This window comes from Haliotis rubra, unplaced genomic scaffold (assembly GCF_003918875.1).
Source record: "Haliotis rubra isolate DU_JTF1 unplaced genomic scaffold, ASM391887v1 Scf522, whole genome shotgun sequence".
Lineage (NCBI taxonomy): Eukaryota > Metazoa > Mollusca > Gastropoda > Lepetellida > Haliotidae > Haliotis > Haliotis rubra.
In genome coordinates, this window is record NW_025767216.1 from 296,535 (window position 1) to 321,647 (window position 25,113).

Here is a 25,113-nt window from a genome sequence, read left to right on the forward strand (position 1 = left end):
ACGCACGCACATATGCATGTCCGTCTTAAATGTACAATTTCAAAAGGTGACGTTAAACCCGATTTTACCGAATCTTGTACTCAGACCACGATTAGCGCGTCCTGGTTTTGTCAAGGGACACAACTCTTCATATCTAATATCTAGAAAAATAGACATGTGCATCGCCTTATCATTAAGGATCTGAAAGGAAAGCGTAATCTTCTCTACCCAAAACCAAACCCGCTTTTGTAAACAATGCTAACAAAGATGTAGTAATTACACGCCTATGTTGTGTCAAATGACGCGACCTCCATAACGAGTCCTGTTGGAGCTGGTGGTCAGCAACCCATGCTTGTCCTCAGACCTGACCAGCGTGATAGGGTGGTCAGGCTCTTGGCTGCGTTGATGAATGTGATATTATCCCAGTTGTGGATATCGATGCTCATGGTGTAAACATTTTGAGTTGTTAGGACACAAATTACGTACATACTACCATACGTAGGTAGAATAATGAAACACAGACACGCACGTGCGCGTGCTCACGCACTCAGATACAAGCAAACAAACAAACGCACTGCGTTGATTGACCACGATACTGGCCAAATGACAAATACGAGAATTTTGAGATACATGTATATTTTGGAGAATTTATTTCACGAGAGATGACAAGCTCTGATAGTGAATTTAAACGTATCACACAGATTAAAAATAATTTTGTTTTTCTTGATGAAATTTTATTGTGTTAGTTTTGTTCAACACACAACAAACTTTACGCTGATTGTACCTTGTGTTTGTCGTTTAACGCCGCACTCAGCAATATTCCAGCTACTTGGCGACGGTCTGGACCAAATAATTCAGTGATCAACATCATGAGCATCAATGGAATTTATAGATGCTTAAGAATTTCTTTCATGTAAAGATCGGTATCACCAACATCCCGAATTACGGGGATTTGTAGTTTGGATCTGTAGGGATTTGTCACAAATAAAGTTAATCGGAATAATATTCCGGGATAAATGGAAAAAAAGGAGATTTATATAAATTAAAATACGCCTTTATCACACATTACAACAGCTGAACAAGTTACACAGAGTGTTTGTTGTTTGCTGTTTAACTCCGCACTCAACACTCAGCAATATTCCAGCTATATGGCGGCGGTATGGACAAGGTATGCCAGTGATCAACAGCATGAGCATCGATCTCCTGAATTGGGATACGATGGTATGTGTCAACCAAGTCAGCGATCCTGACCACCCGATCCCGTTAGTCGCCTCTTACGAATCAGCACAAAAGCGAGAGTATCGGTGAAAATATACAAAAGGGACATTACTCTGTGTACGTACCTGCAGTCAATTAGGAAATTGGTTCTTCCGGATAAAATCATTTGTGATAGCACCTTTACGGAGAAGCGTTTTCTCAGGCTATATCCCAAGCGTGAGAACTATCAACTGTTGGCATATCAACGAGAAATATAAGAAGTCACACGTATTGACGATCCAGATTTTGTCCGGCCCCGCCCGAGCGATTTATTAACCAATCACGATCTTCACGTCGTGTAAGCAATGTCGAGGAAGCTCGTGCGCAGAATGCGAGACAACAGTACACACGGGTCTGGGCGGGCCGATGTTATCCGTAAGCTTTGAAATGTACACTTGTCAATTTCACATGTCAGTTAGGATGTCAATATACGTCATGATTATACGAGACATCGTTTATCACCAAGGCGATTGCTATTGTCATTTCTTAATCGGTATTTGTGTGAGATCTGTCAGTTTATTTTAGTTTATTTCTCTAAATTCACTTGGAATATGAAAAAAATGTTCTTCATCGTTAGAAGCAAATTCGCTATATGTTACCAGAATGTGTTTACATTGATGAGCGTCGGTGTCTAACATCAATACATTCTCTTTTGTGTCTGTATGACCTAGTTTCAAAACGAAAGTAAAACTTGGTTAGTCCACTCTTTTGTCACAGTGCCCGATATAGCTTTGTATTGTATATTTTGCTTAGAAACAGTTAAACGAAACTTCTTTGCCTAATTCATTAGGGTGAGTGAGTTTAGTTTTACGCCGCACTCACCAATATTCCAGCTATATGGCGGCGGTGTGTAAATAATCGAGTCAGGACCAGACAATCCAGTGATCAACAGCATGACATCGATCTGCGCAATTGGGAACCGATTACATGTGTCAACCAGGTCAGCGGGCCTGACCACCTGATCCCGTTAGTCGCCTCTTGCGAATCAGTACAAAAGCGAGTATCGCCTCTTACGACAAGCATAGTCGCCTTTTGTGGCATTATTCATTAGGACAAAACAAACTATAAAATAAAGAATAATGTTTTAATGACCATACATGAAAGAAATAAAAAAATGAACGAATTCAACCTGAGATACACAAAGTGAAAACTGAATAAACATAAATACATTAACATAAGGCTTCTAAAGTATATTGCCTAAAACTAGAGGAGGCACATTTCAATTTTTAGAACAAAATTAGTGAGTGAGTTTAGTTTCACGCACAGTGGCAGGACACCAGGAATGGGCTTCACACATTGTACCACTATCTATATTTAATATAGGTTCCAAACATTAATGCTCGTTTTCTTTAGCCTGACCACCCGATCCCGTTAGTCGCCTCTTACGACAAGCATAGTCGCCTTTTGTGGCAAGCATGGGTTGCTGAAGACCTATTCTACCCCGGATCTTCACAGGTCCGGTCTGTAATTAATCGAGTCAGAAATTGATCAACACAATTGGGATACTATGACATGTGTTGACCAAATCAGAGACCACACGATCCCGTTAGTCTCAGTTTACGACAAGCATGGGTTGCTGAAGATCATTTCTAACCCTGATCTTAACGGGGTTTTTAAAAAATATTATATAATTCAACAAGACCACCGGTTTTCTTCTGTTAATGAATAATTTTTAAAGAAACGAAATGTTCAATTTAAATTGGAAAGGAGCCGAAGTGAGACGGGAAATCTAGCCTTATTTCATTATGAGCCCTCGCACTGAAGAAAGGGCTCGGTGAAGGGGAAATAATGTGATTCAGGGACTGTGTGACTATGACGGATCAACTCTTCAAAGTTGATTTAATCTATACTCATTCAGTCCCTCAGTGAATTGTATAACATTACATAATATTCTAGTGGATAAATATCCACTGATTAAACGATCAGTTAAAATATTAAAGGTGTAGTAAGGTAGCCCAGTGGTCAAAACGTTTGTTCGTCACGCCGAAGACCCGGGTTCGATTCCCCACATGGGTACAATGTTTTAAGCCGATTTCCGTTGCCCTCCGCCGTGATGATGCTGGGATATTGATAAAAGCGTTGTAAAACTAAACTCGCTCACTAAAATGTTAAAATCGCAGCAAAATATTACAGTATGTAAAATAGTGCTTGTTATTTAAAGGTTCGGCGCTGTAAGTATCCCTAGGGAAGACATGATAGAACTATAGAATGACCACTGAGATAAGGGAGAGGAACATGGGGAGACCATTTGGCGCCAACATCAGTAACACCCAGATGGACATCAGCTGCAAAGATGACCATGATCGCGGTCAAGAAGGTCAAGACGAGGTAAGTCAAGGTCATCTGTTGCCTGTTATCCCGCCAACGTTAATTGTAACACTCATTTATTTTTATCTATCCATGATGTTATTGTGTTTATGCCAAGACTGAATTCGATAAATATACGGATGTTCTGACATATTCCTACACAGGATAGCGGAATCCAGTCGCCTTCTTCAGCAGATTCTCTCAGACAGGTAAGTGTTGACATTTTGATATTCTAAGCAGGGGGTAGTGGCAATAGTGTTCCAGATAATGGAGTTACAAAATATATTCGATTCTGCTTAACACAGAAGAAGATGTTCACTATACATGCTAGAAATCCGGAAAATGTGTTTTGAAATTAAATCAAATTGTTCACCTCGCCATTAACCAATAATCACTTCCTTGATGCCCAGTATACCCACTGTCCTACGCAGTTCCACGAGGCCAGCATAGCACCTCTGCGGAGTTCGTCGCTTCGTCACTAAACAGTCCATTCAAGATGCATATATATACTTTCATCTGTGTTATTGACGAGTGAACACACCTGGAGAAACAAAGCTTGGTTCACTTTTATTGTTTGTTGTTTTACGCCGCACTCACAATATGCCAGCTATATGGCGGCGGTCTGGAAATAATTTAGTCAGGACCAGACAATCCAGTGATCAACATCACGAATACCGATCTATACAATTGGCAACCAGGTCAGCGATCCTGACCACCCGATCCCGTAGTCGAGTCTTTCGACAAGCATGGGTTGCTGAAGACCAATTGTAACCCGGATGTTCACAGGTTTAATAGCAAAGTAACAGTACTGTGCATGTAGATTAAGTGGTCGAGAATATGAACCAATCAGAAATTAATAGCATATCAACCAGCCAATCAAAACCTATATCAGCATATCTAGAAATAATGTTTACTGTTATTTTCCGAACATAGCTGGGACATTGTGTGCGGCTTTGAATAATATTTAGGAAGCCCAGAACAGGAAGAAGTATCGGACATTTGTTTGCATTTTTGCAACATTTCCCAACTTTGTAGACTGTACATAGATCTTCCCCACCCACCACAGGCACCTTTCCCCGGGAGTGTGTAGTAACAGACATCATATATGGTCTCTGGTAATAACATCAACCCAGTGAAGATTCGCCTTGGAACTGATCTTCAGCAGCCCTTGCTTGTCTTAAGAGGCTTCAAACGGGATCCTGTGGTCAGGCTCGCTGACTTGGTTGACACGTGTCATCGGTTCCCAATTACTAATGATGGAGTCACTGGGCTGTCTGGTTCTAACACAAGTAGTCAAACAGATTCTACAGGATCTACATTGTTTTCTGTTGAACAGGAACCAACCTACCCCGTCGTGAACGACATAACGAGCAAGTTCAAACATCACGGTTAGATTTTGTTTTTGTAAAAATAACACTGCGGGAAACGTTTTGGAATATGCCACGAAGAAGAATATGGGGCTGTATGATACAGGTTTCAGTTTATTCTCAAAACAAAACACCAACGGTGCCATTATGGCAGTGTTACATTATATGTACATATAACACTGTCATGACATAATTATGTATAGTTTGTGTACGATGTATAATTACGTCAACACGGTGTTTATTCTGCACCGGTATGTACTGGATACTCAAAGTTCATTCATGAGACCAGTCAACAACTTGTTGACGCCAGGCTCGCCGCTTATCTCGGGTAACCAGCGACCCATCCTGTTACGATAAAATCTCAAAAACTTCCTTGTGGTTTGACGAGCGCGAGGACAAAGAGTTATGGGCTTCGCTGGGTTCATACATGCCTGTGTGTGCAACAGTTATTTCACATTATGGGCTGGGGTTGCATCATAGTATTGTGATTCTTTCATGTAAGGGCAGTGTGTCGTCATGACAGTACGTTCAGATATGTACGGAATAACAGTAGGGGAATTTCTAGCCTTACGTGAAGAAAATATCGTAGCTGTCAGATGCAACAGGTTGTTGTGCAAGGCATGGCGAACATCAAGAAGGGTAATTTCTGGCTTTACGTGACGAAAAGCCATTATGGCAGTGTTATATTCTTTGTGCGATCTTTGTGGTCTTTAGTTTTTGAGTGAGTACTCCGTTGTTGCTATTGTAGGGGACTTCAGTATGGTAATATTTATGATAAAGCAGTGATGCCTTTACTTTATCCTTCTTTCCAGTCATCCTTTGTTCCGGAAGTGGCTCACACGAAGCTGAAGCAATTAAAAGCAGTCTGAATGTTGACATCGGCCAAGTGCCTATCACGGTTTGCAATGGTGAGTCATGAAACTCCAATTTGGACATTTTTTTAAAGTGGCATTTAGACGCTGGTATGACGAAGGGGACCAATGAAGAGATCACTTGCAGGATAACGATGTTAGCATATACGTCGAAACGTCGAATCTATTGCAGTAAAGAAGTTCTATTCATAAAAATCATTCCTCTTCCTCTTCAAGTTTGAGAGATTAGGCTTGGAATGATTATATCATAATCAGTTCATGAAGTGTGAGAGTATGGTTTACGCAGCTTCACACATTGTACCCATGTGGGGAATCGAACCCGGGTCTTTGGCATGACAAGCGAACGCATTAACCACTTGGCTACCCCACCGCTCCATGAAGTTATTAATAATATAGAATTAGGCTCCGTCCGTCCGTACGTACGTACGTATTACGAATTGGAATATCTTAAGAACCGTTGACTAGATTCTTTTCATACTTGATACCTAGGTTCATCACAGTATGAAAAAGGCCCCAGTCAAGTTTGATGACCTTGACCTTTATTTCAAGGTCACATGGGGACTTTAACGTTTTACCCTTGTCAGCGAGATATCCCAAGAACCGTTCTCCTGATTTTCTTCATACTTGACACCAAGCATCATTTAGGCAAGGCGCAGGGCCCAGTCGATTTTGGTGAACTTCACGGAATTGTCAAGGTCACGGCGACACTTATAGCGCTGAACTACATCCTCGAATGGCACATACAGTACAATGGGCATTATTACCCCTGATAACCCAAACTTCCTGTGAGGTGCTGGAAGGTTAATAGTCATATGACTATATCCTGCCGGGTACCCCTTTTCTGCTTGGTGAACAGAAGCACCTTTGAACACCATTGCTAAAGAGGGCCAGATGTGTCACGTGTGCTTCGTTGTGGGGCGGGACCGATGTCCTAGGAACTCTCAGGAGTCAAGTTGCCGAGGGGAGGTAGGGGTAGTCTAGTGGTTAAAGCGTCCGCCCGTCACGCCGAAGACCCGGTTCGATTCCCCACATGGACACAATATGTGAAGCCAATTTCTGGTGTCCCTCGCCGGGATATTGCTGGAATATCGCTAAAAGTGGCGTAAAATCATACTCACTCAAATTGCCGAACACGGTCACCCATCCAAGGACTCTCCGTGGCCAACGTTTCTCAACTTCAACAGATTTGTAATCTGGGCTCTGAACACAAGGCCACACGTTAGCCATCACGTTTTTATACGGTTATGGAAGATCTGAGAAGTATCTTTGATTGTGTTTTACAGTGCTGTAATTACTTTTTAGTATCAGCTGTTGTTTTTGTTGTTTTGTAGAAAGAGCTGGGGTCTTCAACAACATTCTTCCAAACGATACAGCCTTGTATATTGTGGTCGATTCTCCCATGTGTGATATTCTGATGAAAGGACGAAGACTACCTGACGTTGTTTACGATTTCTTTGAAGGTGATTCGATTAATGGGTGTACGGTCACATGTGGGCATTTCATTCGCCGATACATGTGCCTTGGTGACAATAATCAGACATGTAGACATTAACTAAGCATTTGTGATAACAAACCACTGGTTGCCCTCAGTAAAGAACTTACGATGTAAACAAAGGCTTTTGGTGTACAAGAAACATTGGAGAATGTCATTTTTGTTTCTAAACAAGACTATTACATAACGTAGACAGACGGGAAAGCAAACATATGTACTCGCGCACGCCCACAAACATACCGAGGGTATTTGTAAGACCCACATGCACCCCCAGTACACACACTGAAAGTATATTCAGACCAACACACACATACACCAACACAAACGCACCCGAGACCAAAAACACACACACATGCACGCACGCACATACACGCACGCACGCACCCACCCACGCATACACTGACACAACTGCAGTTTCAACATTGGCAAAACCCCTGAAGAACCCGGTTAGAACTGGTCTTCAGCAACCCATGCTCCATTATCTACAGGCCGCCACAATATTGCTGGAATATTGCTGAGTCCCGCTTCAAGCAACAAACAAACAAATTACATTGAAAAACACACCCACACACCCACACACCCGCTCACAAACACCCTTATATACCCTTATACATACACAAATGCGCCTTTGCATCATTAAAGAAACCTGTGTTTGTAGCTATACAGCAATGACGATACAGTCACAACAGTATTCTTTGGAATGTTACAGAATTTGCACAGTCGTCCAAGGTCTATCTGAAGAACGCACTCCCTCCACAGGAACACTGGCGATACGACGGTCTGCGGTGCCAGCTACCTCAAGAGTGTGTCTGCGAATACAAGGAGGTCTTCATCTCTTGTAGCCAGACACCCGACAGAGATGAGGGACATGGCTCAGCAGAATCAGAATCGGGTGCTGGCTCAATGGAATCGGACGATGCTATTGATGACGACTCCATTGTCGTTGATGAGGATGTACAGGAGGATGACAATGATGACGATGATGACGATGAATGTTATGCTGCGCCAGAAGCGTTAGGTAAGCAGTAATTCTCTTCCTGTTAAAATCGTCTCGTGACCAAATGTTTTAGCATTTGGAAACGGACAGGGATTCTGAATTAGGAGAGATCTGTAATGAAATGGAAATTGTCCATTTATTTACGTCAGAACCACAACATAGCATCTATGCACTGCTGTCTGTGATCACAAGACAAATAGGCAACTGGGTGACCATGTTTGCAAGTCTGTGCTTCCTACATGTGAAGATCTGGTCTTCAGCAACCCATGCTTGTCGTAAGAGGCCACTAACCGGATCGGGTGGTCAGGCTCGCTGACTTGGTTGACACATATCATCGTATCGTGATAGCTTAGATCGATGCGCATGTTGTCAAACAGTGCATTGTCTCGTTCAGACTCTAATATGTTTAAACCACCATCATAAAGCTGGAATATTATGAGTTATGTATTAAACAACCAAATCATGTCATTCCATCTCATCGTGTAAGTTTGTGAACACTGGTGACTGCAGTTTGAAATCCACTTTACCATTGTGAATAGATAACATGATGCTTCATCGAGACATCAACACATATGTTCTTTTACTTGTTTATTGACACTTGTAATCCGTAAACTCTAAATATTGTACATGATATGTTCCAGGAGATACCTTGCCGACGGAACATATTCAAATTGGTTCCAACTGTACAATGAACATAACACCTCATCAATCGGGAGAACTTCTGATGAGGCAAGATGGAACACAGAATACCATGAACGTTCAAATAGGTACTTTGATCTTGACATTCGGTTTCTGAATAATTAGTAAATAATCATTATAATAATCGCAATCGTGGGCTGTGCTGGATGTAGAGGTAGCTGATGATGCTCCCAATCAACGTCACTCTGCAAGGTTCACCTGAACCCTCTATTATTGCATTTATGTATCATAATCTAAAAATAATGACAATGAAGACAGGTACATTGATGACACAGATATTCTGCAAGCATATATTGACATTCTGCCATTTGTGTATAAAGGCACATTCTGTATCATAATCATCATAATCATCCCATTCGTGGTCCGTGTGTAATGGTAGCAAGGACCCTGAGATGATAATGAGCCTAAACAACCTCACCTGAACCCTCTTTGCTGCATGTATGTATCATAATCTACAAATAATGTTTATTATTACTATATGCTATTAATAATAATAACAAGTTAACTTACGTGACTTTACACCTGTTATTTGTGTACAGAATCTACTTCCTGCCAGGGGCAATTGATGGTGTATATAACATATAGGTACAAAGGAAATCACATTGGGATGCTGTACCATTAATCTAATTAGATCTACAAATATTCATTGCTACAATTGTGTGTGAAGAGAACAAATTAGAATCAAGGCTCTTTGGAAAGATACTGGTTCATTTTCTGTGCAAGATAACAACGTGACGAATGTCTGGCCTTTTTGACATGCCTTTAAGGAAACGCCATTGTTTTGACAGTTCCTGGAGAAAATACGTCAAAGGTATTTGTGGTGATCACCCTGAGTCTCGCGACCCTGACCTTGACCGACTTCTTCTGCGTGAAATGAATGGACAGAAGGACGTCATCAACATCAGCCTCCAGTCACAGAATGCTCAGGTTGTCCGGTTCAGTCCAGGCTCGGTCATCGTTGAAATTGACCTAAAACCTGGACAGACAGTCGGACCTGAATGGATCAAAACCCTGTTGGGGAATTTGTTCAATAAGAAAGTGAAGTCATGCATACCGACTGGTACAAGTCTCAAGAGTAGACATTAAGAGCAAAGTGTGCCTTCCTGTACAGAATTTGGAACAATGCCGTAAGACTCTTTGTATATTTTATGACTTGTGGATGTTCTTTTATAAACAAAAGAACGTATTCCAAGTTCGTGTTTCCATGTAATTGAAAACTGAAAAACCATTGTTATATTAAAATTATGTCTATTTAACCTTCACTCATTCCTGCAACAGTTTGTACAAAAATCTGTGGCTGGGAATTGTTTGTGTGAAACCACATTGGCGACTGGGGTGAGATATTGATATGTAACTACATGACACTTGAAATGTTAAAAGTTTGTACCCCTATAAAAAGAAAATGTATTGAATTTCAAAGTTAAGTAGGATACTCATTGGTTGTTGTCTTCTCAGTGATTTAGGATAAGCCTTTAAAAGTTTTAAATTAAATCAAACATTTAAATATAAAACCGTGTGGAAATATTTGATGGCTTCCTAAAATATCGCTGCCTTAAGATATTTTTTTCAACTGAAATTAGAATCATCTATTTACTGTTTCCTTTATTTCTCGGTTTATTTCATCTGTTGGAACAATGCTAAACCGAACCAAACTGTAATTTACTATGCATGATATCTCATCAATATTGATACATAATAGTTCTATTTGTCATTAAAATATACTTTTTTCAAAAGAGAATTCTTTTTGTAGTTGCAGAGATGTCATCAAACATTCACGAGGGTTGTGTGGCCAGAGATAAGGTAACGCCGAAATGATTTGATTTTATTGTATGTAAAGTTAGGCGGCTGACTTTGTGTGATGGCGGTTAGGTGCCTGACTCAAAGGGTCCCGGATGGGACTCAACCCAAAAAAGTACTAGAATCTGTACTTTACTAAGAAAGTGTAACCCCAGGTATAACATATGTTATATTTAACACACATCTAAAAGAATACAATATCTTTGAGATGATCCCTTGTGGGCAGCACATGCATTCCATGCGAGGTGAGTCGACCGTCATACCTGGCTGAGCTATGTGCCATCTATAGTCTGACCTGTTGTTTTCAGCAGCTAATCGCATTTTTTCCAAGTTTTGCCCGATGTTACGAGTAAACATGCTTTCTCGATATCCTATTACGCATCCCCCTGAGCCTTAGACCGACGTGGGTTATTTCGACATATGCTATTTGAAATTATGTAAATTTTAGGGATACAGAGTATCTAAAAACAGTTTGGTTTTTTAATTTCCAACATTACTACAGAACATCAAAGCTATTGCATTAGTCAATATTTTATGTTTTTCTATGCTTCATGAAGAAATTTTGACTGTTTTCTTTTCAGTATGAGGAACTCGTCAAAGAACTAAAGGAACTTAGGAAGTCAGATACTCGTAAGCTCATAGGACTTTACAAATAGAATTACACGGAGACAATTGTGGCCCAGCTGTCTAAGGCGCCTAAATTGGTCGAGCAGGAATTTCACGTACTCGCTTATAATGGTACTCTGGTAGGTTCGAATCCCAGTCCATGGTTCCAGGTGGCAATTAGAACATCTGAGACAAGTTTTGGGCTTTTCTCCAGCATTAAACTGAAACCCTTTGATATGGCTGTAGTACTATACAGCGTGAAACGCAACTCACTCACTCACTCACCCAGTTATATATTCAAACACAATGCCATTTTATATCACGAATATATACATGATCGAAATTGAATAAACAACCCCCCCCCCACACACACATACATACATACATACATATAATAAAGAAACGTAAAGACTTAAAATAGTTAATATGCCTCCAAATTAAATTTTCGCTCTTGCCATAGGATTACAAATTGACCTACTATCGTTTAACACCTTTCTCTTTTCAACAGCTCAGAGGTTGTCTGTACACGTCATATCCGGCGACATCACAAGGGAGAAGGTAGACCTTTTTTGGTTTTGTGTTTAATACAGCACCCAGCAATATTACTGTAACAGCTATCTGGTCTGTAAACAGTCTGGACCAGACAATCCAGTGCTTGATTTCATGAGCATCGATCTATGCAACTAGGATATGATGACATGCATCATAAATCAACCAGTGAGCGATTGAATATGGGTTTTTGCCTCTTTTAACAATATTCCGGCAATATCACGGTGGGGGACGCCAGAAATTGGCTTCACACATTGTATCTACGTAGGGAATCAAACCCGGGTTTTCAGCGTGAGGAGCGAACGCTTTAACCACTAGGCTACCCCGCCATTCCCATATATCAACCAAGTCACCGTGCCTGACCACCCGGACACCGATGCCTCTCGCACCATTAATATATATGAATAAAATAGAAGCGACAAAACCCTTTTCATATTGTTGATTTTCTCAGATTTTCTGAGCTCATTCAACTATTCCGACTTTTTAATGTGTAAATGATGATACAAGCTGTTCGTGAAAACGGGGGCGTAAGCTGCCGCACCGGTGTGAGCTGTCACAAACACATGCAAAGGCAAGTCATCTGTTCACCAGAAACCATGTGTTGTCCATATCGGCTGTGGGTTTGCTGAAGATTTACAGACACCTTTAAATGTGAAATTTAGTTCATGGTCAGTGGGACTTTATGCCACAGCGCGTATTAACTCACAGAGGCTCAGTCGTCATGGCTGCTGAATTGTTTTGCCCAGAATTACCTCCCTTAGGCGTGGCGTGGATTCGAATACAGTTCGCCCTGATTGTGTTTTCTATTTGTCAGAGTAGTGCCCGTGCTTGTGGGTTTTAGAATGTTGTAAACGTTTAAGATGTGCATCGATTCGGGCTTTCCACTACATAAAGACATGATTGAAATATTATTGAAGAAAGTTTGACAAACCACACAAACCCACCCAAACCCACTCACTTATTCACCAAAACCCACCACTAACACCCACCCACTCAAACACTCACACATCCAAACCCACTCACTCAGGCACCCAAACCCACTCACTCATACACCAAAACCCACTCACTCACTCACACACCCACTCACTCACTCACTCACCAACATCCGTCGCATTCCATTATCTCAGTGCTGTATTTTCTCTAGTATTCCTACAAATGTGTAAATCTAACGCTTCAATGTCTTCACTTAGACCGAGGCTATTGTGAACTCAACAAACGCGAAGCTAAAACTGTCAGATGGGAAACTGTCTAAGAGCATCCTGACAGCTGGCGGGTCATCGATCCAGAAGGAATGCAGTCAGAAGTATCCTGAAGGATTAGAGACGGGAGTTGTGGGCAAAACAGGAGGTGGTTCTCTTGCTTGTAAAAACATCTACCACGTCGTCCTTCCTGAGCTATGGAACAACCATCAAAAGGTTGTATATGAGGTATGTGAACATATAGTTACAACATGTATGTGCGTGTGCGTGTGAGTGTGCGCGTGCGTGCAATGAGCATATACAGTACACCTGTTTGTACCGTGTCCTTTGCTGTATATTTAGTCTAAATGCATATGTCGATCAACAGTTATAACGAATCAAGCTTAGTGGTCCCATTTCAGTAAGGAAAAAAAGAAAAATCCACAGACATGTTAAAATACTCCTTCCCTGAAAAAATTGTTTCAAGTTAACTTATACCCGTGAAGGTCCGGGTTAGAATATTGATCTTCAGTAACCCATGCTTGTCGTAAGAGGCGACTAACGGGATCGGGTGGTCAGACTCGCTGATTTGGTTGACACATGTCATCGGTTCCCAATTGCGTAGATCGATGCTCATGATGATGATCACTGATTGTCTGGTCCAGATTATTTACAGACCGAAGCCATATAGCTGGAATATTGCTGAGTGCGGCGTAAAACTAAACTCACTCAACTTGAAAAATTATTCAACTTAGTCTCATCTGATGTTCTAGGTTTTGATATCAACTTGAAAATAGAAAAGACGTTATGTTATGTGTAGGTATCTTGAGTAAAGTTAGTAGACCGTAAAGTTTTAACTTGCATTATTTGCATTACTTGCATTACTCTGCAGTGTTTCCGAAGCATCTTTATGAAGATCCTGCAGCAGGCGGACAGTGACGGCCACCGCACCATCAGCATCCCGCCTATAGGCACTGGGGAACGCTGTTACAACCCCAACATTGTCGCCAACATCATGTTCGACGTGTGTCGCAGCTTCAGAGCAAAATCACTGTCAGACGTTCGATTGGTTGTAATTCCTGAATTTGCTGATGTACATAAGGTGAGACGGACATGTTCAGTGTCACACATGTTCGACAATATTTTGGCTTATATTATACACATTGGGGCATATGCACTCACTTTAGCTTCGTATTGATGCAATAAAGGACTTGTTATCTCTTGTTATATTGCCTGAAATCAATAATTGAAACTTCGAGGCGAGCAGCTCCAAAACAGAGAACACTTGCCATATATGGAATGTAAACAATGCTCCGTACATCGAAAACTGAAGCATGCGGTGTTGTCGGTGTTTGCCGAACTGGTTTCTGTGTCCAAAGGAGTTATAAGATATAACATAAGAGCGCTCCAAGGGACATAACTCTATGGGGTTCGCTTGAAATAATGTTCGGCCGGTAGAGGGCGTAACAGTCAAATTAATGCAACTTTGCATTACTTCATTCGAACTTTTTTATTTAATATTGTAATCTAAATACGTAAATGTTTGGGGAATAAATTATATGGTAGCTTCCCTGAGGGCTGACAGTTAGTATTATGGAGAGAAATGCATTATTTATTTTTAGAGAAGTGTGTTGTGACCACAGTTCCTTTAAGGCATATTTTCGTAAAACCAGAAATGGGCTTCACACATTGTACCCATGTGGGATATCGAACCCGGGTCTTCGGCGTTACGAGCGAACGCTTTAACCACGACGCTACCCAACCTCCCCTTAAACAAGTGAAGACAACGTAAATATGACAATTAGTTCTATCATTTACAACATTGAGTATAACTTATTTCATTACTGGTAAATAATGATTCTTGGCTTTAGGACTTTGTTTGTTTGTTTGTTGTTTAACGCCGTACTCAGCAATATTCCTGATATATAGTGCCGGTCTGTAAATAATCGAGTCTGGACCAGACAATCCAGTGATCAACAACACGAACATAGATCTACGCAAATGGGATACGATGACATGTGTCAACCGAGTCAGCGAGCCTGACCACGCGATTCCGTTAGTCGCCTCTTACGACAAGCATGGGCTGCTGAAGACCAGTTCTAATGTTAAGGTCCGTGGAAGATGGAAATGGTTTAGTTTTATCCAACATAATCCTATTGAGCTGAGAGAAGCAATTGTGTAGCACACCTAGGGAGATTTACAAAGCTCAATGGAATACATCTCGATCATCTGCCGAAACAGATCCCATAGGGCGTAGAAAAGCGAAATAGTTTGAATTATAAAATTATATGAATGGACCATCGAAAAATAGTGATGAGATCATGTGTTTGCGAAATCTATATGAAGTTTATTTCAGTGGCATTCATCATTACACATTTCTGTTGATTTTCACAAGGCATTCACGGATGTGTCCAAAGCATATGAACGTGGAGAATCACGCGCTGAAAAGGCACCAATGGCATCTCAACTATCCGCTTCTACATCTAAGGCCTTTATATCAGACTGCAAACAGAAAGGTAAAAATACCCCAAATCTCCTTTCGTAAGGTTTATGAAAATGAAGATATTATTGTTATATTTGTTAATATAAAATATTGTATTCAAAGAATATCATACTGTCTTACATTCAGGAAAAGTATATTTGGCGTTGTTGCATATCTAAATGAATACAATATTATTATATTGGTCAATAGACAATATTGTATTTCAAAGACGTTTATTTTGTTTGGCCTATACTATTTAAAACTGACAAATACATTCAGCTTTGCTACGTAACTAAAATGGATGGATGTATATATTTGTGTGGTGGTACTGGAAATAATGTTTTGGGTTTTCCTTGGAATTTCATGATAGATGTATAGAGGTTGTTACGATAAGCTTACGTGAGATAATTTACTTGCAGAGGTCAAAAGCGTGATCAAGGTCAATTGGCTCACTTGTGACATTACTGAGCTTGAGGTCAGTGTCTTGGATCTTAACTGACATACGTACACAGTGCAGTGTTAGTACAAAGAACGTAGCTAACAGGATTTTGCTGCCTATTATGAAGTTTTAAATAAGAATAATGCGATTGACGGTGAGAGATTCAAATACACGCACTTGCGTTTGTTGACATAACGGCTCTCATGGGTCCAACTGAGGGTTTAGTCTCTATTCGCCTACATCTCAATTCGCCTACATCCCATTTCGCATACAAAAACAATGTAGGCTAATTGGGATTAGAAAATGCACCCCTACTATTATAATGAACCTGACTCCCTGGTCAGTGCCATACTAATCAGGTAAATCTTCCAAATTATCCTTACTCATCTTTAAATTACTTTTTGACGACACACATTTTGGAAAAAGTAAGCATAAATGGATAAGGAACATCAAGCATATTTTGGACGAAATAGGACTTGGTTATATCTGGAATTCCCAAAATTTTGACCATTTGAATAAACTAAAAGTTACAGTTAAATGTAAACTAGAACATTCATCAAAAGGTATCTTATATAGCTCGTTATCTAACGTTGATCTAAGGTTGAGTAAATATTTGGATATTTTAAATGATAATTGTTCAAAGGCATTGTTACTTTATGAAACAGCAAATCATAACTTACGTGATAAAAACGTGATAGAAAAATATGTAAACTTTGTAATGGTAGGGACATTGGCGATGAATTTCATTATTTATTTATTTGTTCTCACTTTATAAACGCAAGAGTTAAATATTTAAAGCCATATTTATATTCCAAATCAAATTTTCATAAAATGTATACATTATTCAATAACAATAAGGTATTCTTAGAAAACTCTCTTTATTATGTAATATTATCATAAATGTTTTTAAGAATCGTCGGTAGGAATACTCCATCTTAACATATATTGTATATAACTATATGAATATATTTACTGTTGTAACATATATGTAACCTCATATGCCACTGTCTGCGGCCTGAGTTGAAATAAAGTTCAGTTTGTTCAGTTAAAATAAAATGAAAGGGATTAATGCACAAGCTAAATTGTAAAAGCAGTGATGATATGTAGTTCATTTCTCACTGTAAAATACTCAGTTGTTATAGGGATATGTAGTTGAGTAAAGAAGATTGGTGCATCCACTAAGAAGTTCAAACAAGGTTCGGCCATCCAACAAGAAGTTGAAACTACATGAAGCCAGACACTGGAAGTGCATCATAGATAAATGTAAAGGTTAATGCAGTAAAAAATGTCTTTTTGTACTTCAACTAGAAGAGACCACTTTTAGATCATAGGGGTGCCACTAGTTTACCATTGGGTAACCAGCAGTCAACAGACCATGAAATGTTGTTATAAGACTGTAGGCGAATCTGGATGTAGGCGAAATGAGAACATGCCCAACTGAGTGTATTTCTGACGATCTTGCGCGCTTGTTATGGAGATTGTACGTGTGCTTCCAACAATTTTAGGAAATGTAATTATAAATCGCTACGAGTTTCAAAGCAATAATATTATATTTGTATGTAACTAATCAACTTTAATCTTGAAGACTGGACTTATATTTCACATCTGTTGGGACATTTTACTCCGATTTTGGTTTAGTCATTCATATTTTCTGCAACGAAATCATTTAAAATTCCTCCAGGGGTGTGACAGCAAGGTTACACGAATCTTCAGTTTGAGAATTATTTTAGTCATTTTTGAGTATCTGCTTTGGGATTTAGTGTAGCTGAATAAAGATTATTTTATTTGTATATCCAATAAAACAATTCCCATTTGTGATTATTAAACCCTATTTAGAAAATTAATACAATCGGAAATATAAGGTGAACAGCTGGCAATTGTTGTCACGAAGTGTTACAAATGTCGTTGACACTTGTGTTTCAGGTTGACGCTGTTGTGAGTTCCACGAATCCGTATCTGAACCTTAGGAATGGCGTGTTGTCTTTGTCCATCTTAAAGAAAGCAAAGGGTGTCATTGAGGAAGAGCTCCGCGCGAACTATCCTGACGGAATAGTTGAAGGTCAGGTTGCCTTCACTAATGGTGGGCAAAGCCAATGGAAGCGGATCTACTTTACAGTATTGATGCACTGGGAGGATTCAGAAGATCTGAAAAATGTACGGTTAACGGCGACTTTACAAAACTTTGTCCTTACAGTCACATTCTTGAAAAATCCACGATCGAAACTTACTATCCTTAACAAAGGCCAAGGAGGTCCCATGGTGCCTATCTGGACAAAACCTAGCCCTGACCATAACCCGGACCCCAGTCCTAACCCTCACCCTGACCTAACCTTGACCCTGACCCTGACTCTAAGAAGAGCTCTAATCCTAACCTAACATTAACTTTGTTCGGAGTATACTTCTGTGAACCAGCATTAAATGAGTACCGGTAGAATTATTAATCCCTTATGCGAACGAATTGAATTTCATGGTGCTCGAATAATGAAGCTGCAACTATGTCAGCTTCTTAAAGCTTCTAAAAGTTTTATCTTGCACGGATGGTGTACATTTCCTATTTTTACGCATCAGTGACAAACGGGATGTCCGATGCAATTCCCAATTTCGATTTGTACCATACGTTCCGATGTTTTCAGAACCGTTGACAAGCTTTTGTCCTTGTTTATGACAAGCTTTTGCCCTTGTTTATGACAAGCTTTTGCCCTTGTTTATGACAAGCTTTTGCCCTTGTTTATGACAAGCTTTTGCCCTTGTTCATGACAAGCTTTTGTCCTTGTTTATGACAAAGCTAAGCTTTTGTCCTTGTTTATGACAAGCTTTTGTCCTTGTTTATGACAAGCTTTTGCCCTTGTTTATGACAAGCTTTTGCCCTTGTTTATGACAAGCTTTTGCCCTTGTTTACGACGGGTGCCACCGTTGGGGCAGGACAAACTCACCTTTTCGTGAACACCTGGTGTCATCACTAGATGATAGTGAATCATGATCTAGTCGACTTGTATCGACTCTGGTTTTAGCAGAGATTTCATACGGATGTGGAAGGGTTACCCATATATTTGTCAGTGTGATCAAGGAAAATGCAGTTTTCTTCACAAGCTTTGTATCGCATAGCTTGTGAAGAAACCTGGAAAAAAATAAAGGAACACTTGTGCTTTCATGTGATCCCTTATTTGTTTCCCTCAGTATATGTTTTAAAGCTTCCATTTTGTTTTGAAGTTCGTATTTCATGGGCCTCCTCATAAATATTAAACTGTATATGTTTCAGTCATTTGTCCAAGTGGTCACGAAGTGTCTTCAGCTGGCAAGCAAGTCTCAGCTAGCTTCCATCGCCTTCCCACTGCTTGGCACCACGAGACACGGATACCCTTCTGATCTGGTAACAAAATGGCTGGCAGAGGCAATACGTCGCTATGGGGAGTCCAATCCGGAAACATCTCTGGTTGATGCATTCATCGTAGTTCGACCGGAAGACCAAATCAGTACTGCTCATTAACTTGCATATCACGTGGCTCGACTAGTCTGTAGTACACGCTTCCAAACTCACCGACTTTCTTTTTAAAAACTTATTTTTCCTGTTTAAAGCCGCATCATTCCAGCTATATGGCGACGGTCTGTAAATAACCGAGTCTGAACCAGACAAGCCAATGATTAACAGCATGCGCATCGATCTACGCAACTGGGATACGATGACATGTGTCAACCAAGTCAGCGAGCCTGACCACCCGATTCCGTTAGTCGCCTCTTACGACAATCATGGGCTGCTGAAGACCAATTCTAATGTTAAGGTCCGTGGAAGATGGAAAATGGTATCATTGAGCATCGATCTACGATCAGGATACGAGTACATGTGTCAACCAAGTCAGCGAGCCAGACCACCGATCCCGTTAATCACCTCCTACGACAAGCATGGGTTACTGAAAACCACAGTGTCTTCTTCTTTAGATAGTTGTGTGAATAATTCCAGTAGGGGCACAGCGGAACATGCTTTGTATTTGCGAACACCTGGTGTCATGACTGATTTTCAGTGATCCATTAATGCAAGTTTCGTCCCCATTATGCAATCACTTAATGGAATCTGTGTTGACAGATGTGCACTCAGTGTGATTGGCTCCTTCTGTTGTAATCAATAAAGTTATCCGTGTAATATCTGCAACAGTGAGGCAATATGGCATTGTATACGTAGAGTGAGTGTGTGTGTTTTTACACCGCGTTTAGCGATAATTATGCAATATCACGGCCCATTACCCCAAAAATATACATAGAAGTGATCATTGCCACATGCCGCACAACCATTGTAAAGAAAGGTCAAATACCCAAAAGGAAATATTCTTTCACGTTTTGGACATATTCCTAATCAAATTACTTATTTCATGACACATTATAATGTAAATGTTTTGATGTTAACATGAGTGAGTTTAGCTCTACGCCACACTCAGCTATATTCCAGCTATATGGCGGTGGTCTGTAACTAATCGAGTCTCGACCAGACGATCCAGTGATCAACAGCATTAGTATCGACCTACTCAATTGGGATAAGATGGCGTGTGTCTACCAAGTCAGCGAGTCTGACCACCCGATCCCGTTAAGTCGTCTCTTACGACAAGCATGGGTTACTGGAGATCAATTCCAACCCGGATCTTCACGGGTTGTTGACGATTAAAACAGAAAGTAGATTAATATAAATATAGACAATAATCTGTGTCAGTTATAGAGTATAACATATGCTATATTTGGGGTAATACCTTCTCAGGAAAATACAGATTCTTGTACATTTGTTAGGTTGAGCCCTATCCGGCATTCAAATCATACACTCAGAGTCAGGCACCTTATCGCCAGCACACAGAGGCAGCTGTCTAACCCACACACCTATCGCAGGTTCCACACCAAATGAAAGTCGGACAACTGGTAGTCTAGATCAAGTCTGACAAGTACTTGGGATTACACTATCTCAGTAAAGTACAGATTCTAGTACTTTTATTAGTAGCTAACGGGGCAGTGTGGTAGCCTTGTGGTTAAAACGTTCGCTCTTCACGACGAAGACCCGGGTTCGATTCCCCACATGGGTACAATGTATGAAGCCCATTTCTGGCCCCGATTTCTCGATTTCTGAGTTTTTACTGAAATCAATATTAAACTTAAAATATTAAACTGTTAAAAGCGGCGTAAAACGAAACTCACTCACCAATAGCTAACGAATTCGTTGTTGTGCAATAGAAAGTATACACACGTTTGATGGAGACTGGAAATGGAAAACACAAGCAATTCTTATTCGTTGGCGATGCAAATAATACCACTGTCACAGATGTTTTGACTTTCAATCTGTTTCGGTGACTGTCTCAGCCAAAAAACGTTTGCAATCTGTTGGTCAGTTTTCAAGTGTATAATTTCTTATTGTCTATTTTATCAATGTTTTCTCGTCATGTTAAATATGAAATTTGTTGTTGAAAATTCATTTAGAATAGTGGGTTATACAGGGTGACACCCTGTGTCTCATTCATTTGATATTGTATGAAATATCACCCCAACCTTTATTACATTTTACATACACGATGTACGCTTAATAGATAATAAATAGATGTATGTTGACTGTTCTGTAAAGTCTTGTCAGCCACGATTCCAAGAATTCCAACCCTCTGTATGTCACATGTTAGACTAACATCTAGTCTGTGAAATGAAATATTTAACAGAAAATGGTTGCTTAACTATACTGAACAGGGCCCTGAAGAAGCATAAAAAACGCTCCAGTAAGAAATCTTGAAATATCACAAAAACGGCTTGAGCAATAATCAAGTTAATTTTGAACAGGAATAGATGAAAGAAAGACAACAAATGGCAAAACAATGCCACACAGTGATTATATTTACGTCACTGTATGGATGGCACACGGGGTCGAAATGAAATGCCAAATATCGGGTATGTCCATCATTGGATTAACACAGGCCATGCAATATGTTCTCATTGACACAACGACTCTTTGAATAGTGTCCTGGGCCCGGTTGTTCAAAACTCGGTTATCTTTTAACCACTGGTTAAATACTCTTAACCGGCCGTTAAAGTTAACCAAGTGGTTACAGCGTTTCTCAAAACCCGGTTATCTTTAACCCGTCGTTATCTTGGCGTTAAAGTTATCACACTACGGACCGCCGCTTAATATACACCTGGAACTTAATTAAGCACCCCCCCCCTATTTTCTGGATGATGAGAAACAAAACTTGCTGTAACTCTCTCACTATTCCAAAGATAGTGGAACCTTAGCTATTGTGAAACATACGATCTATTGGCAAATGAAAAACAAGACAATGATTCCAATACGTGTTGTTTTAATAGCGTAACCAATGTGATTTGGTCACTATTGATTCTTGATGAAAATAGTCACTGAACAAGTATGGTCGTAGCATTGTCAATGGCTGACTATTACAAGAAATGATGCACAAGGAATGTCACATGTTAACATCTGATGGGTCTGGCATCAGTATCGGGTGTATCCCCCACGTGCTTGGATGACAGCTTGAATCCTCCTCATCATGCTACTGGTAAACCTTCTGATACGATGAATTGGCAATTGCAGCCATTCTTCATGCAAAGCAGCTTCCAGCTGTGCAAGATGCTGGAGAGGGGGTTCTCTCAACCTCACACGGCGTCCAAGAAAGTCCCAGATGTGCTCCAAAGGATTCAAATCGGGGCTCATTGCTGGCCAAGGTAATGTCATGATAGCCTCATTCTGGAGATGTGCGGTCACAGCACGTGAACGATGCGGCCTGGCGTTGTCTTCCATGAATATCGGGTGAGTAGCCAACGGGTGGTTGTCAAAGTGAGGCACGACAACTGGATGGGGAATATCACGGATGTACTGCTGACCATCAAGATTTCCTCGGACAATCACCATTTGAAGTTTACAGTCGTGTGAAAGACAACTCCAGATCATAACCGATCCTCCACCATAAGGAACAGTAGGGTGGATATTCCTGGGCACGTAAGCAATGTTTTTATGCCTCCACACTCTCATTCGACCATCTGTAACGTGGAGGAGGAACCTGCTCTCATCTGACCAGTGGACCATCCTCCATGTCCTCAGGTTCCACTGGCGACGGGCCATACACCACTCCAGACGTCGTCTCTTAAGGAGATCAGACAGAGCAGGACGTTTGATGACTCTTCTGGACCTCATACCAAGTGCTCTAAGGCGATTTCAGACGGTTCTGGGGGATAATTGTCTGTAGGGTAACCACAGGCGCTTCAAAACCGAACTTGTGGCAAAGGGTTCTCGCCTTACCAGACGTGCCAGGCTGCGATCATCAAGGGCCGTTGTCTTCCTGGGTTGTCCAGGCCTTGGACGATCTCTCAAATCTGTCATCTGATGTTTTCGGACAAGTCGGCTGATGACCGAGTGACTGTAGCCCAGTTGTCGTTCAATAGCTTTGAAGGACATGCCTGTTGCATGCATGCCGACAATTTGCCACCTTATTGCTTCAGAAAGTCTTCTCCTCGCCATTTCAGTATTCATTAATGGAGACAGTTACAAATTTGTCTGCTTTTATACCCATAAATTGCATGTCAGAGAAACTGAATTTTAGGAAAAGTGTGGGTTGTATGCTTCACGTGCACAAGGGATGCGTTGTGACGAGTGCAAAGGAACTGAAACACCTTTTTAGACTACTAGAGATGTGTTGTAATACAGAGATATCATTCATGTTTAACGATGGTTAACAGTTGCTCAACAATCATGAAATATATCAGGGGGTGCTTAATTAAGTTCCAGGTGTATAGTTAACCGGGTTGTTTAACATCGGCAAGATGGCCTTGCAACCGAACGCTGCGTTCATGGTGCCGTTAAAGAACCAAGGACAAGAGAAAGTTTATAGAGCTTACGATTTAAACATTCTAGGCTATTCGGACAGTGAACTGCGTCTGCGTTACAGGTTTGGAAGGAGGTCTATCGAGTATTTGGTGGATACTTTAAGAGACGATCTTAAAGACCAACAAATCGCGGACATGCACTTACAGTTTAGCAACAAGTTTTAAATGCCTTGCGATTTTATGCGAGTGGGAGTTTTCTCCAAGTGGTTGGGGATACCTTGGGTGTGCACCTGCGTACTATTCAGAGTGGATTCTACCAACTCGGTTGGTTTCCTGACGTAATAGGCTGCATAGATGGTACCAAGCTCCAACAAGAGATGAACCAGCTTATGTGAACAGAAAAGGTTACCACAGTATCAACGTTCAAGCTGTATGTGATCACGAAGGTAGACTAGATCTATAGTATGGCGATATACCTGAGAGTGACTTCCCATGGTTTATATAAACTCCATTTCTGAAAGAAATACGCAATACGTGACCATTCCAGAATGTTTTCAGTCAATTCATGTAATTTTTGTTTAAAGTTCAGTTCATATCAACATATATGAATCATAAATTGTGAGGAATAACTGTAATCAATTTAATGATCGTAAAGATTGACAAGTACACTTAATTTGATGTATTTTAGTCTCTAAAATAATCATTTGAAACCTCACGCTGCGCGTTCGGTTCCAAATGAAATTTAGAGACTATCAATTCTGCCTAACATTCATCTAATTTCCCAACACAGTACGTTTATCTCCTAAATGAAAAAAAAGGATTTTTATATTAACAAGATTTTCTTATAGATGAAGTTTTATTTAGTAAATTCACACTAGATATTCCCCCCTCAAAAATGTTACCAGAGGGCATCACCATTATCTCCAATTAAAACAACATACCCAAAGTAAATTTGATAAGGGGAGATAACTCTTGCCCAGGTTTACCTCAGGATAAATGCGTGTGTGGCCAAAATATCATGAAGTATGATTAGAAGCAAGATAAAGGGAAATAACTGCGTAACATAAATACTGTCACATCCCATACGGTATGTGCACAAACCACGGTATCGAACCTCTTTTAGAGCCTGTCTTTTATAGCCCTATTCTGCATGCTTTTCCTGAAAACAAACCAACACATTTTCCATGATGTGCACGCAATTGGTTGCGTTTTGGTGATGTCGCTCACAGAATACTAAGGGATGGGTTTGATGAGCTGTTCTTCATCATGCTTTGCCTAGAATATCGTGTATACCCCATTCA

The 25,113-nt window shown here is 40.4% G+C and overlaps 2 protein-coding genes across 2 annotated transcripts in view; both read left to right on the top strand.

Moving 5' to 3' along the window:
• Positions 1-1,500: 1,500 nt before the first annotated feature.
• LOC124252717 lies at positions 1,501-9,890 on the top strand. Its single transcript, XM_046686381.1, has 9 exons — positions 1,501-1,611; positions 3,398-3,564; positions 3,708-3,752; positions 4,880-4,931; positions 5,723-5,818; positions 7,114-7,242; positions 7,984-8,292; positions 8,913-9,038; positions 9,759-9,890. Exons 2-9 carry the CDS (start codon positions 3,445-3,447, stop codon positions 9,845-9,847), a joined length of 966 nt encoding a protein of 321 aa, XP_046542337.1. The 5' UTR covers positions 1,501-1,611; positions 3,398-3,444; the 3' UTR covers positions 9,848-9,890.
• Positions 9,891-9,957: 67 nt separating this feature from the next.
• The window catches only part of LOC124252713 (protein mono-ADP-ribosyltransferase PARP15-like), a 52,661-nt gene continuing 37,505 nt past the window's right edge, over positions 9,958-25,113 (top strand). Inside the window, exons 1-4 of the mRNA XM_046686367.1 lie at positions 9,958-10,097; positions 10,721-10,770; positions 11,349-11,397; positions 11,882-11,931. Of these exons, the coding sequence (XP_046542323.1) occupies positions 10,729-10,770; positions 11,349-11,397; positions 11,882-11,931 (141 nt within the window). The 5' untranslated portion in view covers positions 9,958-10,097; positions 10,721-10,728. The remainder of the gene's footprint in view (positions 10,098-10,720; positions 10,771-11,348; positions 11,398-11,881; positions 11,932-25,113) is intronic.